This window comes from Fusarium redolens, assembly GCF_020744475.1.
Source record: "Fusarium redolens strain MPI-CAGE-AT-0023 chromosome Unknown BKA55scaffold_23, whole genome shotgun sequence".
NCBI classification, from domain to species: Eukaryota; Fungi; Ascomycota; class Sordariomycetes; order Hypocreales; family Nectriaceae; genus Fusarium; species Fusarium redolens.
In genome coordinates this window covers 464,931-482,342 of record NW_025763686.1, presented here as the reverse complement: position 1 = coordinate 482,342, position 17,412 = coordinate 464,931, and the positions used below count along the sequence as shown (strand labels likewise).

At 47.1% G+C, this 17,412-nt stretch overlaps 6 protein-coding genes across 6 annotated transcripts; 4 read left to right on the top strand and 2 right to left on the bottom strand.

Moving 5' to 3' along the window:
* Window positions 1-125: 125 nt before the first annotated feature.
* BKA55DRAFT_654997 (aldehyde dehydrogenase domain-containing protein) lies at window positions 126-1,971 on the top strand (the record flags this gene model as incomplete). The annotated part of the gene is made up of 5 exons (XM_046197406.1): window positions 126-152; window positions 202-315; window positions 366-453; window positions 511-1,758; window positions 1,829-1,971. Exons 2-5 carry the CDS (start codon window positions 292-294, stop codon window positions 1,969-1,971), a joined length of 1,503 nt encoding a protein of 500 aa, XP_046043009.1. The 5' UTR covers window positions 126-152; window positions 202-291.
* Window positions 1,972-3,404: 1,433 nt separating this feature from the next.
* Window positions 3,405-3,674, bottom strand: BKA55DRAFT_470026 (uncharacterized protein; the record flags this gene model as incomplete). Its single annotated transcript, XM_046186136.1, has 1 exon — window positions 3,405-3,674. A coding segment is annotated over one exon (270 nt), but the record flags the coding sequence as incomplete, so codon positions are not given.
* Window positions 3,675-7,670: 3,996 nt separating this feature from the next.
* On the top strand, window positions 7,671-9,439 carry BKA55DRAFT_654990 (Six-hairpin glycosidase-like protein). The gene has a single exon (XM_046197405.1). It carries the CDS (start codon window positions 7,798-7,800, stop codon window positions 9,409-9,411), a length of 1,614 nt encoding a protein of 537 aa, XP_046043007.1. The 5' UTR covers window positions 7,671-7,797; the 3' UTR covers window positions 9,412-9,439.
* Window positions 9,440-9,709: 270 nt separating this feature from the next.
* BKA55DRAFT_598966 (uncharacterized protein) lies at window positions 9,710-11,878 on the bottom strand (the record flags this gene model as incomplete). Its single annotated transcript, XM_046196319.1, has 1 exon — window positions 9,710-11,878. The coding sequence occupies one exon, from the start codon at window positions 11,876-11,878 to the stop codon at window positions 9,710-9,712; it is 2,169 nt and encodes a 722-aa protein (XP_046043006.1).
* A 342-nt stretch (window positions 11,879-12,220) lies between these two features.
* On the top strand, window positions 12,221-14,654 carry BKA55DRAFT_598965 (uncharacterized protein; the record flags this gene model as incomplete). Its single annotated transcript, XM_046196318.1, has 5 exons — window positions 12,221-12,311; window positions 12,420-12,500; window positions 12,549-13,129; window positions 13,264-13,355; window positions 13,418-14,654. The coding sequence occupies 5 exons, from the start codon at window positions 12,221-12,223 to the stop codon at window positions 14,652-14,654; spliced, it is 2,082 nt and encodes a 693-aa protein (XP_046043005.1).
* Window positions 14,655-15,046: 392 nt separating this feature from the next.
* BKA55DRAFT_715961 (major facilitator superfamily domain-containing protein) lies at window positions 15,047-17,228 on the top strand (the record flags this gene model as incomplete). Its single annotated transcript, XM_046200893.1, has 8 exons — window positions 15,047-15,441; window positions 15,494-15,504; window positions 15,562-15,646; window positions 15,693-16,067; window positions 16,132-16,371; window positions 16,433-16,579; window positions 16,635-16,848; window positions 16,902-17,228. The coding sequence occupies exons 1-8, from the start codon at window positions 15,176-15,178 to the stop codon at window positions 17,226-17,228; spliced, it is 1,665 nt and encodes a 554-aa protein (XP_046043004.1). The 5' UTR covers window positions 15,047-15,175.
* Between the last annotated feature and the right edge of the window lie 184 nt (window positions 17,229-17,412).

The window sequence follows — 17,412 nt, the reverse complement described above, 5'->3', positions numbered from 1 at the left end:
GCAACCCGTCTGGGTCCCAATAGCGGTGCATTGACCCAATCGGATCGATTTTCTGCAGAATGAATGCACGTAACCCGGGATCTGTTACGGCTGGCCGGTCGGCATGGGCGAAGGGAGAACGCCGGGCCTTCCTCAGCTCCGTGAGCTCTATTGTACGCAAGCCCTGCTAGACCTCGAAGCTCTCAGTTAATCTATAAAAAGGGCTTCTTCCTGTTCGTAGTTGTGTCGTGCGATAAAAATTTATTGTATACATTTGAGCGCGGCTCGAAAGAAGAAACGGTACAGGCAAATATGTCGAAAAGTCTCCCTTTTACTGTAAACACAACCCATTGGCCTACCTTGAACAACTTTCTGACCAATGCTAGCTGAACGATCCGTCCCTGCTCCATGAGGCTTCATTGCTCAGTGGACAATGGGTGCAGGCGCAGGAAGCTAAACGGTTTGACGTTGAAGGTAAGGTCAGATGCTATTTGTGGTCGTGTGCTTGAGGACTAATCATGGTATATTTAGACCCTGGTTCCGGCAGGATCTGGGCTTCTTGTCCTACTAACCAAGTCACCGACGTTGATCAGTATATCGAATCATCACAAACTGCCTTTGACTCTTTCCGCCACACCAACCCTCGTGAAAGAGCCAAGATTCTCCTCAAGTGGCACGAGTTAATAACAAAGGCCCGAGAAGACATAGCCAAGATTGTTGTCTATGAAACAGGCAAGCCGATGGTAGAGGCAGTTGGTGAGGTTGACTACGCGCTCGGTTTTGCTTGGTGGTTTGCTGGTGAGGCCGAGCGAGTTCGTGGCTCAATCGCCTTGCCCTCAGTCTCATCCCGACGGACATTCGTCATCAAGCAACCAGTTGGTGTTTGTGTCGCTCTGGTACCCTGGAACTTCCCCGTTGCCATGATTATCCGAAAGGTGGCTGCTGCCATTGCTGCAGGATGCACAATGGTTGTCAAGCCTTCGCCTGAAACCCCTCTCAGCGTCATAGCTTTGGCTGATCTAGCTCTTCGGGCCGGCCTACCGACTGGTGTACTCAATGTCATCTCAACCGATAACGAGCATACTCCATCTGTCAGCGAGAGGCTCTGCAAGCACCCATTAGTGCGCAAGGTAACCTTTACTGGCAGTACCAACGTCGGAAGCATCGTCGCAAAACATTGCGCTGAGGGCCTCAAGAAGGTCACAATGGAACTTGGCGGCAACTGTCCTTTTATTGTGTTCGATGACGGTAACCTCGACGAAGCCGTCGCAGCTCTAATGATACTTAAATGGCGGACTGCTGGCCAGGCTTGTACGCATGCCAACAGGGTTTACGTCCAAAGTGGGGTTTACGAGACTTTCTGTCAGAAGATGGTCCAAGCAACCCAGAGGCTCCGGGTTGGGCATGGCGCAGCCGATGGGACGACAATTGGTCCTCTAACAACTTTACGACAGGTTGAAAAGGTAGAAAGACATGTCGCTGACGCCCTCAGTAAAGGAGGCAAGTTGCTTTGTGGAGGAAAGAGGCCCGACCATTGCAAGGGCGGCTACTTCTTCGAGCCTACTGTTGTTTCCGGGATGACTCCGGATATGTTGACGACCCAAGAGGAGATTTTCGGTCCTTTGCTCGGCATTTACAAGTTTGGGACGGAGGAAGAAGTTGTGAAACTGGCTAACGACACATCGATGGGACTTGCCTCATATTTCTACACGAAGGATGTGAGCCGTACTTGGAGGCTTCTCGAGAGCCTTGAGGCGGGGATGATCGGGATGAATACAGGTAAGTACTTCATCTCTATAGCCTCAGTCACTTGCGGGGTCGTATTGTGACTAACAAATCATTTCACCAGGAAACGCATCATGCGCTGAGTCCCCTTTCGGCGGTATCAAGGCTTCAGGGTATGGGAAAGAGGCTGGTAAGGATGTTGCTATTGAGGAGTATCTCATTTCCAAAACCGGTACGCTTACCGTTGAGGGAACGCTGACTGCCTAAACGATTTGGCTTTGCTTATTTCTTTTCATTTACCGTGCATCATTGTTAAATTAGTATGCGAAGCCAGAATCGAATGACTGTGGTGATAGTTGATGCTCAAGACAGTTGACGGACTAAATAAGGATTTCTATCTACGTACAAGACCTTAAATCACGCCTTGAACGATCTGGTATATTTCTCTAAATGAAAAGAGAATTTTATGGTTACATCGACGACTTGGTAAGCTTGAGCTATGTCCGCGTTGGCCTTATTGAGCGGCGTGATCGAGGCCTTCGCGGCAACAAGGACCTGGTATACCAGTGAGGACTGTCGGTATAAGTTAAAGGGGATGTCCAGGTTAATGAAAGAGTCTCTTTAGCTTGATTTTGCCAGAATGGTCCTAAGCTAAGACATAAAAGTATTCCTTTCTCCATCAAACCGGGCGAGTTCTTCATACCGAGGTATGAGGAGATACGTTCGCCCACCAAGAAGCGCACTATGAATAGGAGGCCTATCTTGAGACTACTTGTCACGATTCGTGGTTCTCTGATGTGCCTCATTGGATGTGTGTATGTTCTTGGTCGAGTTGCTTCCCCGCTCTAAGTCCCATATACATCTTAATACTGGGGTCTGACTGGAGTATTACCGCTATAATGATCGCACGCCCCATTCTGGTCCACACTTTGATACACTCACCTCGTCGTATTTGTGCGTGTCTAACACCCCTTTCGCTAAGATATAAGTCAGGTGCCACACATGGGTGGGGAAGGGTGGATTAGCGTTCGGACCACTTCGACTGTCAGCTGGAGCCAAAGGTTTGTGGATAAGAGAGGGGAATGAACGATTCGCATCGAAGTGCAAACGCGAATTGCCGGGTCGTACATATCTCCATCAAATTCAGATAACCTCTGAATAATTCGATCTCGTCCTATTCGGTCAACCCAGACTCCACTCTTGGGAATCCTCCAGTGTTTGACCATGTTCCCGCAAGCCGAGCCGCAGCCTGGTCGCAGTCCGGTCGCATGTAACGTCTGTTCTCGTACCCTGATGCGTCTTCCGAACGAACTTCTCCTAGATGTTGCTGGATGGCTAGATTCTGAAGCAGATCTAAACGCCCTGGCTAGGACCAACCGCCGTTTTTTTACAAGCCTGAATCATTACCTCTATCGACGCAACGCACAAGAGACTGGTTCAGCGCTTTTGTGGGCAGCTTCTACGGGCCAAGAGCATACAGCGAGGAAGGCGCTGGAGGCTTGCAATAGAGTTGTGAATGAAGTCTTAGAGGTATCGGCAACAAATGGCCATGAATCTATCGTCAGGCTCATTTTGGAGTCGGACAAGACCAAAGTCGATTCCAGGGGCAAATTTGACCGTACACCACTATCATGGGCCGCAATACAGGGACACGGGTCTATCGTCGAGCTTCTGTTGAAAACAGGCAACATCGAGATAGATTCTAGAGACAATTTTGGCCGCACACCACTATCATGGGCCGCAATAAAGGGACACGGGTCTATCGTCGAGCTTCTGTTGAAAACAGGCAATATCGAGATAGATTCTAGAGACAATTGCGGTCGCACGCCGCTGTCCTGGGCTGCTGTAAAGGGACAAGAGTCAATATTCAAACTTCTTTGGGAGTCGAGCAAGGTTGAGGCCAATTCTAGAGACAATTCTGGTCGGACCCTACTATCATGCGCCGCGCTGGGGGGAAGCAAGTTTGTTGTCGACCTTCTATTAGAATCAGACAGCGTTGAGGTTGATTCCAGAGACAACTCTGGCCGCTCACCGTTATCCTGGGCCGCTGAAGGTGGACGAGAGTCTATTGTGAAGCTTCTTTTAGAATTAGGTAATATAGAGATAGATTCCAGAGATAGTTTGGGCCGCACACCGCTGTCGTGGGCTATAACGAAGAGACATGAGTCTACCGTCAAGCTTCTGTTAGACTCCATGCGGGAGAGGCTGACCCGATAAGCTTTTGGGCTTTTGTTTTTGTTTTTCTCTTTCTTTTTTCCCGTTTTACCAACAGCGACTAATGATACGCAAGCATTATAATACTACTAGCCCACAAGACAAATTTGAACCGACTGGTTCTATACCTGGACCACAGAGTAAATGCTTGTTTCAATCCATGAGCTGAAATTTGTCTTCGCCTGTATGGCAGGAGGTTTAGCAAGAACTCATCTCCTTCCTGCTGAACCTTTGTAATGAACATCAACTTGGCCAGTATACACGTTAGGGCATCTGCAGCAATGCTCTTCATGCAGTGCGATATGCCCTGACGCGACCCGCCCTGTCCCTCAGTCCCAAAGACGGCGAAAGATTCAGAAACCATACAAATTATCATTGAAGTATGGCGCCCTATCGTGTCTTTATAGTGGTTGCAACTGGTCCTTTCAACGGGTATTTGTGCCCAAAACTCTCCAAAAAGCCATTCCTTGCGGTAAACAATGCTGTAAAGCTCATAGTATTGGTTTCAAGATTGGTGGCCACTTGCGAACCTCATCGAACATCGATCAAATCAACTGCTTCGCCCTATACGAGTGAACGGTCGTGCCCGATCATAAGCGGCAGACTAAATTGTTTATACTCTTTGCAATTAGGTCTACGCAGTATTAAGGACTTGTTAATTAGGTGGGAGAAGAACAACACCACAGTCCCTGGTCCATCACTACCTATATTTCCACACCTCTTCGCGGCCGAGACCAAGCTCACCACTACTAAAGTTGTTCCCACATGGAACTATGCTGCCATTCGGATGTATGGTAAAGCCAGGGTCTATATTGATTCCAAGTCATGTTGTTTGATCACACAGAGATGCTGGGTGCAGTTACCAACTGATTGTTATTATTTTCTCCTTGCAGTCGAAGGAACTTTGAGGCCATATATCTTTGACTGATTCTTTCTAGGACATAAGTCCTAGAGTCCTAGATGACAATCCTACGATTTGAGTTTTAGGACTTCCAGCTTTAACTTTAATCTTTTGACTGCAATTCTCACTGTTTATTCTTGGTACTCATTGCATTCTTTCCATGTATTCTTCAGCTTCAATCCCAAAAGCCCTTTACCCCATAACGATCTCCAACTTGAACCGATCCGCCATCACTTATTTTGATAGAGCCCACGGAGTTCCCTCCTGAGCACAATCCAGGGACTGCCCCATTCCCGTTCGAGTGGCCAAAATGGAGACAGAAATCTGCTGCCATGGATCCGGTTTACTCCACGAACTTTTGTTCGGCCACCTCTTCATGACGGAGTCAATAGTCTGTGCAGGAGCTCCCATCCAGAGCAAGGACAAGATTTGTCTAACTTCCTCGATCTCATTTCTTGCTAGTTGATCCAAAGCTCGTGCATCAATTCTAATATAGTTTTCGAGATCCTTGATGTGCTCGGCGCAGTCAGCAATTAATAATTCCGCGTCTTTCTGGTCGTAAATCGTCCACGGTGTTTTCTCGATCAAGCATGCCTCAAATAACTTTTCCTCGGTAACAGTATGCAACCGATCTCGAAGATGCTCCTCATCCGGATCTCAACTCACGCCTGCACACGTTGTCTGGTGATCGTTGGCGAGCCTTACCGGTTGCCAGCATGACCTCTTGTATGATGTCTCGAATACCTTGACTAGGTCTTGAAGGATTCCTCGTATCGTCTACAGCTCATCTTCCGATAAAATGTCATCGAACGACTGGTTGCTGGTGCCGCGGATGGTGGCACCCCATCTTCCCAGGCGTCACTTGACGATATCAAGCTCCAGGGGAAGTCCACGGTAGTGCAGTTTAAGGGATGGAGCGAATTGAATGCATTTGAACAAATCAACACAGTTGTTGAAAATAAGAGAGGGTCGCCCTCAGAGATTGCAGTAAATGAATTACCCGTGGTGAAAAGTGTTTCGAGGTCTGCGTTCACTACTACAGATTCAACTCAGGGGAAGTTGCTGTTATAGCTCAATGCACCTTCGCCAAGGCGTATCACGCCAGCAGGACCACTCACAGGGAAACCTCCCTGTGAGTTCATTATTCTTGAAAAGAGCCTGTCGTATCTCGGGTCACATAGTCGACCATTACACCTGGGTCCTCTTCTCGCCGTTGTCCATGACGACTGGCGAAACGGCGGCCTAAGCTATGCCATGTTGACCGCAATGCAATCTTGAAAATGGCTCCGCCAAAACCCCACCGGATTAGAGGGAGTTGACCGGACCTAGCAGGTGGAAGATGAGTCACCTTGTAGCCTCGTTATAAATCCACGGAGCACCTAGTTTGTGCTAAGTCATTTCCACGATAACGGTGACGGCCCAGGAGGAGGCGCTCCACCGTTTTTCGGGCTAAGGTATCGCCTTCCATATGATACACCCACAGCATCTTCGGGGTTACAGTTACCGTAAACAATTATACGTATCTTTGCAGCCTTGAATCGTACTCATCGCCGACGACGGTTTCTGTTCTGCTGTGCCGTTTACCGTCTGGCGTGTAGCTTTGGAGATTTTGATGTTTCCGGTTTGCTGTTTACCAAGAGAGTACGGTCGCGGCCAGAATAGCTGCTACAATTCACACAATTAGAACCCCATTAATACTCTAGTACTTCAGGTCTATGCAACAGAGCTATTAATATATAACAGGTAGGTTTCCTAAGGGATAAATTAAGCTATAAAGGGGTTTATATTAATTGGATTATTAAATACAGTCTAAATATAGTTAATAATATATTATATCTCTTAATAGTTAATAATACTAATAAGGCTTATTAAAGTAAAGAAGTTAGATTAATAGCTAGTAAGTTAAAGTCTATAAAAGTGCTAAAAGAATATCTTCTATATACTAATAATAGCTATATAGCTTAATATAAATAATAGCTATATAGCTTAATATAAATAAGAGGTAATTTAAAGCGTAAATTATTAGGGATTATAGGTAATTTATAGTAATTCTCTATAGAAGTATATTAACTTACTCTTTCCCCTTATTTTTATTATAAGCTACTTAATAAGACTCATAATTACATTTATAACTTATATATAAGCACTAACTTATTATACTAAGTTAATATAAATATATAAAATATATTTATTAATACTTTTATAAATCTAAGCTTACTAGCTATTAACAAAACTTCTTTATATTCATTAAGCCTAATATATATTAAATCTATTATTAAGAGTTATAATACTTTAATAATACTTAGTATATGCCCTATGCAATTTGCTAATAATAAACCTAGCACGGCTTTGTTTAATATAATTAGGCCCAACTGTTACAATTTACTTCTATTATAATAAGGATAACTACCCACATAGACTTGTGCCAAACTAGATATTAACAACATACAGGATTAGGCAGGCTATTAGATCATGGATAACATCATCAGATAAATAGCGGGGTTTAACAGTAGGGCTTAGGCTCTGAGTTTTAGTCGAGATCAAGATGACTAAGCGGCACGCCGGAGACCTCCATACTTTGAAGTTCCCCTAAACAAACCAGACTGTAAAGCCATCACTGCCAATATAAGATTTCACCTGTGTAATTGTTTAAACAAATCAGTGCAAATATCTCTAAGACCTAGTGCGGAGTTCAATAGTTGTGCCGGATGCTTTAGTTGGTGAAGGATGAATCAGCAAGAGGCGGTATCCGAATTTGTCCGCAGACCGAGCAAGATACTCCGACACCGAAGGTAGACGGGCCATTTCAGACGGAGGATAATTAAACCATCAAAGTGATCTGCAATATCATTTTAGTAGGCCTCAGTGTATGGAATACAAGAGACAACAACTTTCGGATAAACACTCTACCTTGAACTTGAAAAACGCAACTACATGTCCTGACCAGGCTGACCTTGATTCCCCAAGCAATCTCTACGATGGTTCCATTACTACAAGACTCGCCTGTTCCAACAGACAGTATTTTAACACATAGTACCAAGCCCGGTACCATGGGACGCAGCGAGTCATCTGCATCATCAGCAACAGAGGATGAATATTCAACTTTGAGTGAAACTTCATTGTCTGAAGGGGCAGCAGAAACTAAAGAACACGGGATTCATGAGCAAAAGCCAGGTCTTCACAAAGTTCTACTGGAGCTTTTTGAAGAAAACATCTTTGCCAAGCCCTGTCGTGCCGCAAGTAGAGTCTTGCAAGATTTTAATCCGGCGCGCGAAGGTTTTCCCGAAATCGTCCCTCTGCAAGGCCCTAGACAAGGGCAATGGGAACTTCGCGAACCCGAGTTCTGGACCTGCGGCTTTTTTCCAGGAACGCTGTACGCTTTACTCGAGCGATCCATCAGATATCCGGGATCTTTGAGAGCCGACAGCACCGAACTTGCATCATCCACAATCATCAGGAACCATTTACTTCCGCTGTGCAAGTCATGGTCTGAACCACTTCATGCCATGGCTAGCAGAACAGACACCCACGACATTAGCTTCATCATCATGCCGGCACTCCGAAGAGACTGGGAGCTATTTGGGAGTGGGCGTAGTTTGGCGTCTATCGTACAGGCGGCTCGCAGCTTGGCTACCCGCTATGTGCCATCTTCTGGTGCTATTCGCAGCTGGGATTGTCTTTTGAAAAAGGACATCACCGTCACAGACATGGAAAACAATCTCCTCGTCATTATCGATAGCATGTGTAATCTCGACCTGCTATTCTATGCTGCTGCCCAGACTGGGGAGCAGAGACTCGCTGATATTGCTGCAACTCATGCGACGACACTGTTGAAGACGCATCTTCGACCAGAGAGTGTGAGGTCTAAGGCGAAACACGGATATCAGGGTCAGCTCTACTCGACATGTCATGTTGCAAACGTTACCCCCCAGACTGGAGATTTGAAATGGCGATGCACCGCTCAGGGCTATGCTAATGACTCCACATGGTCGAGAGGTCAAGCCTGGGCTATTCTTGGTTATACACAAGCTTACAGCTGGACTAAAAGTGAAAGGTTCCTCGACGCAGCTTGCGGATGCGCCGAGTATTTTCTCCGCAGACTAGAAACATCCCCTTCTTGCGTCGAGCTTCCGGTTGAATCTGGAGAAGGACATAAAAACGTCCGGAAAGGACGACACGTGCCACTCTGGGACTTTGATGCGCCCATTGAGAATCCTCAAGAGCCCCTTCGCGATTCATCGGCTGGTGTCATTGCTGCAAATGGAATGCTATTGCTATCCCAAGCTCTTGCTGCGTTGGGTAGACACAGATTGTCCCACCACTTCTTCGATGCATCCATCGAAATCATTAAAGACACGCTGGATGTGTCTCTCGCTACCGAGAAGGCCAAGTTCACCACTCCTGGAAAGGATAAGACGTCTATGGAGGTGGAGGACGTCGTCCTGGGGGCGACATTTGATGCTCTTTTGAAGCATGGGACAGCTAATAATAATGAAAACGCGAGAAGACGGTATGCCAACCACGGCTTAGTATATGGCGATTATTATCTTGTCGAGTTTGGGAACCTTCTTTTGAGCATGGGGCTAGCCTAGTTATTAGTTCTCTTGGCTATAGCAATAGAATCACTTTCATACAGTGCGCATTAGCTGTTTATGCTCACTATAATTGCACTCTTGTATGGTAGCTGCGAGATTAGCATAACTCAAGAGTTTCTTCGGGCAAGTGGTAGTTGAGACCTGTGGCTAAGAGCTTATCATCACCACACAGAACTTAGTAATGAGTTTGGAGCTTGCAGTTCCTGTCGGATGGTAAAATAGAGATGGCTAGAGTCCTAGACTTACTGGTTAGACATGGCAACAAGGTTTGATTACATCTAGACTGAGTATAGTTTTATAAAGGCCCCTTTTCTAAGGTCCCAGGAGGTGTTATCCGCTGAATGCTAACGCTCATTTCACCAGCCGTAGTTATATCAACCTCTAACACGGTCATGAATCCCCAATCATCTTTGAAATAGTACCAGTCATTTGGCACATATTTCAGGCTCTGGTTCACATTACTCACACCAAACACTGCAGTTGCAACAATGGCTGGAGGCGGAGCGTCAGACGTGAAGTTAGATTGACTGCTGGTGAGATGTGTGCCAGAATACCGGATCGAAGGAATGAAAGTCCTCTGTGCGATCAAGTTTGTGTTAGGATCTGCTTGAATCAGATATCCCTTCCCTCCCTGCTTCGGTTCATCACGGCGAATCGCCCCTTTGAAGTGGATAGTTGGTGTCAAATCAACAATGCCACTGACTCCACTTCTGGATTTGACGAGAACACTAGATGGCTCAGTAACACACCCTTCAGCGAACTGCCCGTCATGCTTTATGTCCGTCTTGCCTATATCAGGGATATGGTATCCCTCTTTCGTCAGTGCGTTTACAGCGAACGAGCTGTCCACCATTTCAAAGCCGTTGAACCACGGGATGTTATTGACTCCACCAAGGCCATTCACGTGGTGTATACGAATGTGCCATCCCGGATAATGATAGGTCAAAGGGACCAAAGTCGTTCGGACTGTTAGGTCGAGGTTCTTTGCCGGCCTCCACGTGCTGATAATAGCAGGAAGATGGCCACGACCTTTTGCAGAGTGAATAGATATAGTTTCAAAGCAAACATCGACTGGCTGCGATCTGACCCTCCACGTTTCGCCATCATCGAAGCTCAATGCCAAGGTGCTGTCGGGCGCAACCTGGTGGAGTTCCAAGCCAGTTGGAACGCTGTACCCAAAGGCAGAAGAGTATGCGAACTTTCCATACTTTGCTTCTCTGGCCTTGAACATTTTGGTGGTCATCTGTCCCGCTGATAGAAGATAATGATGCTCTTCAGAGTGGCATACTATCTGATGCGGTGGTTTAAAGACCTTGGTAGAGTTAGGAAATCTGGCCCCTGGAACCAAGGAGTAGATCGGATGGGACTCTTCTTGGACAGTCCAGAATGGGTGATCTGATGGTAACCCCAGCACGACGAAAGATTTCAAGCACCAGTAGACCGATTGTCTGGAGTTATAGTCTTCAGACATGTACATGTTGGGGTACGTATAGCCAATATTCATTGTACCGTCTGAATTGAAGATCTCTGGCTGTTTCGCCCACCATCGCAGGTGCCGCAGGAGGAGTCCCTTGACTGCGCCCAAGCCAACTCGAGACTTTGGAGACTGAATATCCGAGAGGGCAAGGGCTGACCAGAAAGCTCCGCAGGCGAATCGGTAGGTCATACTTCGACCAAAGGGAATAGCAGCACCATTTGTGTCAAAGTACCTCCAATACTCGGACGCAAAGTCTATCGCTTGTTGTCGATATTTCTCAACTCTTTCCTCGTCGTCGACTGCACAACGGACATATAGTAGCTGCGCGAATTGAATCGCGAAACTTCCAGAGTAGTAATCTGCCTGCTTCCTGTCGTCTCCCCAAATTCCATCCGACGACCAGCCCTCTCCGAGGTAGAACTGATCGAGCACTTCAAAATCGGCATCCATGGCTTGTCTCGCTTTCTCTTTATCGGATCCCAAAACCTTTGTCAGTGCCAGGTTCACGAGAACGCGGAACCATCGCCAGTTATTTTGCGGCATAGTGAAGTTGTTAATTTGTTGCAGCCATTGTTTGAGATTTTTTATAGATTCCGGTTTCAAGAATGACAAGATTTCTTGAGGCTCCATCAATAAGGCGAAAGCTATCGATTCCATCTCAACCATGCGCTGGTCGAATGATCTGAGGTGACCCCAATATTCGGGATTATCTGGATCAACCCCAGCTTCAATACCGCGGATCCAGGAACGCATTGAAGGGTCGATATCCTTATCCACAAGACCTGATATTGCCCATAGTGGACGAGCAAAACCTTCGAGTTGAGCGGCAACATCGTCAAAAGCCGCAGCAGTCGATGGGTATAGCTTAACGCGAGCTTTAGACTTGGACCTGTATTGCTCTAATGGTTTAATAACTGCAGTGGCGGCACGTATTAGATCATGACGATCCCGGAAGGGATTGTCAGAAAAGCCGGGCAGTCCAGGCATGGCGATTCAAAAAGTGAGCTGCGAATAACTTATTCAAGACTAAGGGTTGAGCGAAACCACCAGCTTCGAACAATGACAATATGAAGGTTGAAAAACCGAGTGAATGCAGATGAAGCTCGGTCAATCTTTGTCCGATTATCGAATTAACATCATCTAATGAGAAGCTGGGCTAACATAAGCCAGAGTAGCAGATTATTGGCGTGCGGGGGTGCTCGGCATCTCGGGGTATCTCGAGCGGCCCTCGGGCTAAATAACTCGGGGCCTCTTGAACTCCCGCCTTCTCGTCTGTCATAATCACAAACGACCTGTATTGCGTGTTTTTACTTTGTCCGGGGCGATAATATGGATAACGACGGGCCAGACAACTCCACCCAGCCGGAGCAGACTGCTCAAGCCTCCGATGTAGGCCTTGCTTGCAACTGCTGTCGGAAACGCAAGCTTCGGTGTTCACGAGAGACGCCAATCTGCGAGCATTGTCGTAAGACAGGTATGGCGACATAATGTTCCGCTTCGTAATGAGGTATCTAACGCGCCTTACCAGGGCAAGATTGTATCTACGAGACGAAACGCGCCAGGCCTGGCATGAAAGCCGGTGCCATTGAAAACGTCCACAAAAGGCTCGGTACGATCAACGTGCATACACAACCACAGTATGGCTGATTGAGATAAGATGCATTGGAACGGACGATCGCGAAACAACAGACAACATTGGAAAACCTGCGCGCCGAAGAGACATCAAATACCAACGCAAGCTCGCGACAAGAAGCTATAGATGGACAGAGTCTGCTGTTCTCTCTTGCACGCGAAATATGCAAACTCGGCAAACCAGCCCTTACCGTTTCTCCAGAAGCTTCTGATGATCCGATACATAAACGTCGTCGAACGGAAAGAGACAGTGGGCACCGAGAAAGACCTCAGTATGCGGTTAATCGGCCAAGCTTACCAGATGATGTTATCCTCGACCAAGTTTTAGACGCATACTTTCGGCAGATACACCCATGGATTCCGATGATACACGAGGCGCGATTTCGCAAACGACTTCAGGATCATGGCGATGACACAAATCTGCTTCCGCTTCTGCAGGCTATGATCTTGAGTGCCTCGCATCATGTTCCCAGGAGAGATGTTGCCGAAATAGCACAGAGTCTCATTGGGGACCAAAAAGATGTCAGAGGCTGGGTGGTTGCCAAAGCTACCAAGAGTCTGTCGGTGGAGAACCTCCAGGCTCTGATAATTATCTGCTTTCGCGATGTAAGCTAGCACTTGATCCTAGATTCACTCACATGACTAACACGCGTTCAAGATTGGTGACGGAGAGGAGTGTCGAGCATGGTCCCTTATCGGTGCTTTGACTCGCATGGTTGAATATCTCCAGCTGACGATAGAAAGTGAGGAAGCGGATCGCTCATCATTTTCTCGCCCATACACTTCTCTACATCCCCCATATGGATGGACAGAAGCGGAAGAGAGAAGGAGGGTATTTTGGTGTGTCTTCAACTTGGATCGATTCTGCTCCTTCACCACGGCTTGGAATACTAGCCTTACCTCGGACGATGTCAACCGCCGATTGCCCTGCGACGGAATAACGTGGAGAAAGGAGGACCCTGTATCTACTCCATACTTTGGTATCTGGGATAAATCAGCCGCACGCATTGGAAACCCCATCGCTTTTCTCCCTTCGCATTCCACCGCCGCACCAGCCACCGCGGATGAAGACGGGGTGACACCGTCCGAAGCAACAACATCTCCAGGAGCAGCAGCGTCTTCTGTCGATATGTCGACAGTCGGTGCATTTGCCTATTGTATCGAGGCAACCGAGTCATTGAGTCGCGTCACGAGTTACTTCCTTCAGCAGAAAGTAAATATCAAGGACCATAATGATCTCGGAAGTTGGCTCACACGCTTTAAAGAGCTTGACGTACGGTTGGTGCACTGGAAGATGCTTCTCCCCAAGAAGTGGAAAGTGAATATTGCTCAACAATCGTCGAGGATGGATCCAAACCTTACGCTAGCCCACGTCACGCACAATGCATCCATGATACTACTACACCAACCCATAGCCTTTCCTCCTCTGGACTGGACTTTCAGAACAAGGCTTCCGAGCTTCTGTAGCCTTGATACTTGCCAAGCGGCAGCCATCGAGATTGCGACGATAACGAATAACTACCTCCAGATTGCTGAACATACAGGTCCTCTGAGTAATCAATATGCTTTCTGTGTGTACCTTGCAGCCAGAGTTCTGCTATTACACTGGCGGTATCATGCGACTGATGCTTTGTCACCCGAGTTCTGGGCAATGACACAGAATCTAGAGACAATGGCTAAGCGATGGTCAGGGCCTCATCAACTCGGACTTCGGGAGAATTTAGCATCCAAGTATCAAGCCGTTCTTGTTGACTTGCATACTCGATGTGTTCAAGATGCATCATTCAACATCAGCCCTTCGGCTTATACTACGGAAGTTAAGCACTCTAAAGCAGTGTCACAACAGCTAGATACAGCTCCGAGGCCGCAAAGTCATCAAGACTTCAGGCTTCCAGTGCAACAAAATGGAGCCCCTTCATTCACAAACAATGTGTCAGCTAACGCGTACTTCCCTGGTGCTACGCCAAGCTTAGCGAATGGTCAAGTAGGTCAAAGAAGCGGTAGTGTAGGCAGTGGAGACTTGGGCATGATTTCTCAAATGCTCCTTGATGCCGAGTTTATCGACATGGATCGCGTGATTAGTTTCGATGATGGCATCTTTGGAACGGAACACGAGAGCGGATGCTTTTAATGACTTGTCATCTAGTAACTATTGTTAATATTATTGAGATCATTATTTCCAAAAAGAAGCGGAGCTTTGAGTGTTTAGTGGCCTAATGCGCTTTGTGGGTGGCAGCAGTCGGGCTTCGGTTTGGCATCCGCCGAGGTCAGTAATGAAACAAGATTTTCGTATAAGAGACCAATCCACAAATCGGCTCGCTCTAAATTACCCCAGGTCTTTCTTTACGTTAAAGGCAGACTTGGCAATCAATACAGCTTGGAGATCCTCCGCTACCCGAGGAAATTGCTCCGACGAAGCTACCCCGAAGGCTTTTGGGTGACAGACCAGTCTCAAACTAGAGTGACCCCATGGGGACGGACATGCGGGGTAATGCGACCCAGGGTTCAGAACAAGCACACGATCGACAGATACAAGAAGAGAGTCGAGGCAAGCATGATAGTTAAATCCCATCACCTCATGCCTTGATCCAAGGGCACGAACAACAAGTTTAACCACTTTCTTTGAACAGTGTCACCTTGCAATCCATCTCAATGACTTCTCAGTCGAGAACCAACGATGGGCTCGAAATCCAGCCCACGAACGAGCAGCCCGAGACTCGTCGGGATGTCGCTGGCAACCCCGAAGAGATCCCCGAGCCAGTAGTCAAGAATGGAGTTGTTGTCAGTTCGGCGACCAAACCCGAGGCCAAGAGTGTCTGGCTCGCCTGGCTCTACATCTTCAATTGGTACCCAGGACATTATAGCAAGGAGGAGAAGCGACTTCTCAGAAAGTTGGATCGCACCATTCTGCCACTTATGTAAGTTTGAGTACGTCCGACTGACACGATTGGCTAATGACCTCGATTTTAGTTGTTCCATGTGTAAGTCCCAGGTTGAAATTGACTGAACCCTAAATAAGTAGCACTGACAGTTAATAGACTTCATCAAGTGGCTTGACCAGTCCAACATTAACAACGCCTATAACTCGGGTATGAAAGAAGAGCTCAACCTTAAAGGGATCGAGTAAGTTGACTCTATCCTTCCAGTTTGCACGTCTGACTTGATCCAGGTACAATTTGTTCTCTACCTTCTACAACATCGGTTATCTCGTCATGGAAATCCCCTGCATGCTGCTCATTTCCCGTCCAAAATATGCTCGTTGGGTTCTGCCTATCTGCGAAACTCTCTGGTCCATCATCACGTTTATTCAATGCCGCAACAACAGCGCCCCGATGATTTACGGCATGCGATTCCTTATGGGACTTTTCGAGACTCCAGCTGCTACTGGCTCTTTATACGTTCTTTCCTCTTGGTACCGATCCGATGAAGTGTTCAAGCGTGCTGGAGTGTGGTATGTTTCGAGCAATATTGGTGCTATGTTTGGTGGCTACATGCAAGCCGCCGCTCATGCTGGTCTCGATGGAAAGGGAGGCATGGCTGGATGGTAAGTTGACGAAAAGATCACTCGTTCCCTGCTTCTCGAAGCTCTCTGACTCCTGTGTTTATAGGCGCTGGGTCTTTATCATCGATGGTATCATTTCCTTGCCCATTGCCATTGCCGGCTTCTTTCTCTATCCAGGTGTGCCTACCAGCCCTCGTGTCTGGTGGCTCAGTGAAGAAGACCAAAAGCTTGCTCAGGCCCGCATGCAAGACGATGGGATGAGGAAGAGTAAGAAGATTGGTAAGAAGATGCTGAAGCGTGTCTTCCGGAAGTGGCACTTTTACATCGCTGTCTGCACCTATGTTTGGTGAGTCCTGTACTTTCTTCAGCTGCACCTCTGCAGTTCTCTCTCTAACTAATGCCCTTAGCTTCCAACTGACTACCTGGGTTGCCGGTCAGATGATCGTCTGGGTAAAGTCTACCGGCCAATACTCTGTGGAGATGATCAACATCTTGCCAACTGGAGTTCAAGCACTAGCCATTGTGGTCGGTATCACTGTGCCTTCGTTTGTCATGTTAGTATCAGGAGCCTCGCCTGTCTCTTATACTCAAAGCTGACAATTTCTCCAGGGTTTATCCAATCTGGGTGCCTTTCTGTTTCGCAGGAACTGTCCTCCTGTTCTGTCACTCGACCCTTTTAGTCTGGAATATTCCTCTTGGATTGCATTTCGCCGCATATTTCCTCCTTGGCATGAGTTCTTGCATCACCCCCATGCTTTTCCCATGGGTACACCTGATCATGAAAGACGATAACGAAGCAAGAAGTTTTACTACTGGTGCCATGGTAAGTTGACTTACATTCCAACCGGCCTTTTCGAAGCTAACGAGAACTCTCAGATGACTGTTGGCTGGGCCTTTTTCACCTGGTACAACGTTGTCGCGTTCCCCATTACTCAAGGACCTCGTTGGACCAAGGGTTTCTCAGCAAACGTCGCTCTCACCTGCTGTTATCTGACTCTGTTTATGGTTGGTCAATTTCTTTGGAGAAGGGATATCAAAGCTGGTCTGTATAAAAGGGCTATTGAAGAAGAGGAGAATGAAGAGGCAGTGAATGAGAAGCTTGAACCAGACACTTTGGACGACAAGGCTATGGACCACCATATTGGGCAAGCTCACATTGAGGATAAGAACGCCGAGGATGAGAGGATCAAGGAGATCAAGTAAGCCTGGTAGGGCAATCACCGACACCAATCAATGTGTATAAGTTGAGCTTACATGGCATGTCAATGAGAAGCTATTTGACGAATATGAAGGTGTATAATATCAAGGTACATTTGGTGAAGTTATGAATCCAGGGGATATTCCTGCTGTGACATGACCATTAATTTCAAAATCGCTCATGTTTGCT

Bases quoted from the DNA above. Each gene is read 5' to 3' on its own strand.
- BKA55DRAFT_654990 (XM_046197405.1), top strand. From the start codon at position 7,798: ATGGTTCCATTACTACAAGACTCGCCTGTTCCAACAGACAGTATTTTA.